Here is a 3,422-nt window from a genome sequence, read left to right as displayed (position 1 = left end):
CCTTGTCTTCTTAGGAAAATTTCCTCTTTTACATGCGTCTGTACCTAACGGTTCATGCTTTGCCCTGACTCCCGCTGTGTCTTACCATGTTTGTGTTCTCATGTTTCTCACTCTCAGCCTCTCTTCCCTTTCTCTCCTTCCTGTCTCTTATAGCTTCCTCTGTCCCCAGTGCTTTCTGCATCTTTTGTGCCAGGTGCTCTTTTCCTTTCTCTCCACCTCTGTCTTTCCGGGAGTCTTTGCAGAGCTCTCTCTATGTAGGCTTCCTCACGCCTGACGATTTCTTGGGCCTCTGTACCTCAGCTCTCCATGCCCACTGCTTATCCTCAGCTGGCCTCGTTCCCCCGATGCCCTGAATATTCCCAGACCAAATACCACAATGAAGCCCAATCCAACAAAGAGCACAACAGTGACTGTGGTTGCAGCCAGGGATATGAGGATAATTCCCATGGGTATCAAGAGCCTGGTGGGTTTCACTGCTGTGACTGAAGTAGTTCACAGAAGGTGAGTGTCACCATGTTTAGTGGTTTCATCTTCTGTGGTCCCTGGGTCTGCAGTGACGGAGTCCTCGGTGGTCCCTGGGTCTGCAGTGATGGAGTGTTTGGTGGTCCCTGGGTCTGCAGTGACGGGGTCCTCAGTGGCCCCTGGGTCTGCAGTGATGGAGTGTTTGGTGGTCCCTGGGTCTGCAGTGACATAGTCCTTGGTGGTCCCTGGGTCTGCAGTGACGGAATCCTTGGTGGTCCCTGGGTCTGCAGTCACATAGTCCTTGGTGGTCGCTGGGTCTGCAGTGACAGAGTCCTCAGTGGTCCCTGGGTCTGCAGTGATGTTGTCCTCAGTGGTCCCTGGGTCTGCAGTGATGTTGTCCTCAGTGGTCCCTGGGTCTGCAGTGACATGTCCTGGTGGTCCCTGGGTCTGCAGTGACGGAATCCTTGGTGGTCCCTGGGTCTGCAGTGATGGAGTGTTTGGTGGTCCCTGGGTCTGCAGTCACATAGTCCTTGGTGGTTGCTGGGTCTGCAGTGACAGAGCCCTCGGTGGTCCCTGGGTCTGCAGTCACGTTGTCCTCAGTGGTCCCTGGGTCTGCAGTGACAGAATCCTCAGTGGTCCCTGGGTCTGCAGTGATGTGATCCTCAGTGGTCCTTCCATCTGCAGTTATATCATTTTCTCTTATTCTTGAGTCTTTAGGGCTGGTCTCTGGGTGCTTAGTGGAAATGCTTTGGCTTAGTCCTACTAAAAAGTAATCTCATTTAATGTGAATTGTTGATGTTCTATCCTCATCTGCTCTGCTCAGTATTTTCATAACTATCCTCACATCCAAATGACACATCTCCCCAGGTAATGTGGTGAGATTTATTCGAGTTAGGGATCATTTGGCATTTTTGGTTTAATTCTGGTAAAACATATTCCACAAAGAATCCTCTCGCACTAAAATATGGATTATTTTTGCTGAGCCACGCCCTTCAAAGGCCTCCTCACCCAGCTTTGATTCTGTCTTTTCCAGGTCTGGTCTCTTTCCATGGGACACTAAACCTGACTCTTTCTTGAGCTCACTCCTCTCTGAACTGGTGTTTCAGCAGTTGGGGTATTCTGGCTCCATGTTCATAGGTGTCTCCTCTCATCCAGTTGTGCCTGGGGTTCTGGGAAACCAATGAGGCAGAAGCTGTGATTCATGTTACAGATTACACTCAGGTCATGCTTGGTGTATGATTTAAAATGAGACAGCTGGCCGGGCGCTCCATCTCAAAAAAGAAAAAAAAAAAAAGAATGAGACAGCTTCTGGGTCAGATCTGGGGCTAATGTGGTAGGTCAGATCTGGGGCTAACGTGGTAGGCTTGGAGGCAGGGAAGATTCAAGGTGGTATGGGGGCAGGTTTAGGGGAGGAGTCATGAGGGGTGTGGGTGTGATCTAGTTGGACTGAGGGCAACACTGAGTCAGGTATAAGTACAAAGAAGAGATGAGTCCTCTTTGTCTCCAGCCCTCACTGCCACAGGCAGCCTTCAGGACTTGGGAGTATTCTTATTCTTAGGAATACATATAACTTACATGGCATAAATTTTGAAGTTCTGGGACTCTGCCCAAATCTAGTCATCCCTCCCTACTGCTGATGCTCCACATTTTTCTAATAGTGTTCAAGTCTTCCTTCCTTCCTTTGTTCCTTCCTTCCTTCCTTTCCCTCTCTCTCTCTTTTTTTTTTTTTCTTGAGATGGAGTCTCCCTCTGTCATCCAGGCTGGAGTGCAATAGCACGATCTCCACTTACTGCAACCTCCACCTCCCGGGTTCAAGTGATTCTCCTGCCTCAGCTTCTCAAGTAGTTGGGATTACAGGCGTGCGCCACCAGACCCGGCTAATTTTTGTATTTTTACTAGAGACCGGGTTTCACCATGCTCGCCAGGCTGGTCTCAAACACCTGACCTCAGATGACCCACCCGCCTCAGCCTCCCAAAGTGCTAAGATTACAGGCATGAGCCACTGCACCTGACCGTTTCTTTCTTTTCTTTCTCTTTTTCTTTCTTTTTTTTTTGGACACAGGGTCTTGTTCTGTGATTCAGGCTAGAGTTCAGTAGCACAATCATGGTTCAATGCAGGCTTGACCTCCTGGCCTCAAGTGATCCTCCCACCTCAGCCTCCCGAGTAGATTAGACTACAGGTAGCCCATGCCTGGCTGATTTTTTTGGTTTTTGTAGAGATGGTGTCTCACTATGTCGCCCAGGCTTGTCTCAAACTCCTGGGCTCAAGGGATCCCACTCCTTCTCAGCCTCCCAAAGCGCTGGGATTACAGGAGTGCCAAATCTTTCATTTCTCAAGGAAAGTTGAAACAAAGAAACTTAAATAAAATGCAGAAAATCAAAAGCAGAGCATTTCCCTTAAAAGGGGATATGAGAAAGACGCTGGGGTCCCTGCTTCCCTGTGGCAGGTGATTGAGGGTAGATAGCAGGGTCCAGGGTTCCCGAGGTTCACTCACCTATTCCGTACCTTTGCTCAGGACTGGCCCTGTCTGATCCCAAGAGGTTCCTTCTCCAGGGACCCTGACTCCATCTCTCCAGGCCCTGGGGACTTTTGCATCCTTCTCACCAAAATTAACTGCCCCACCCCGTTCTGAACACCTCAGGAGAAGCAGGAGCAGCAGAAGGGGGACATAGCCGGGCATTTTCTTCTCATCTCAAGAGAATCCACACGGTGCTAGCCAGGACACCTTTTCCTCCCTCCTTCTCTCAAACTTTTTCCACCCTACCCTTCTCCTTCCACCCACAGTGGCTGTGGGTTTATATGTGCTTTGCCGAGGTAAGCCAGAGCTCCGGGTCTTCCTTCCTGGAGGGAGGAGCAGCTTCTCAATTACCCCCTGTCACTCAAAGGAGTGGCCGGGCAGGGCAGAAGAGGCTGTCACGAGGGGAAGGGGGGCTCTCAGCTTTGGACCAGAGCCCAGAGT

At 50.4% G+C, this 3,422-nt stretch overlaps 1 protein-coding gene across 1 annotated transcript; it reads right to left on the bottom strand.

Moving 5' to 3' along the window:
• Positions 1-492: 492 nt before the first annotated feature.
• On the bottom strand, positions 493-3,143 carry LOC100603906 (protein PBMUCL2). The gene is given in 4 exon segments (XM_030803276.1): positions 493-762; positions 920-1,224; positions 2,958-2,993; positions 2,996-3,143. Coding segments are annotated over 4 exon segments (759 nt in total).
• Positions 3,144-3,422: the final 279 nt, after the last annotated feature.

The sequence above is a fragment of the Nomascus leucogenys genome, chromosome 22a (assembly GCF_006542625.1).
Source record: "Nomascus leucogenys isolate Asia chromosome 22a, Asia_NLE_v1, whole genome shotgun sequence".
Classification (NCBI taxonomy): Eukaryota; Metazoa; Chordata; class Mammalia; order Primates; family Hylobatidae; genus Nomascus; species Nomascus leucogenys.
The sequence above is the reverse complement of the archived record's forward strand: the minus strand, read 5'-3'. Positions and strand labels throughout refer to the sequence as shown.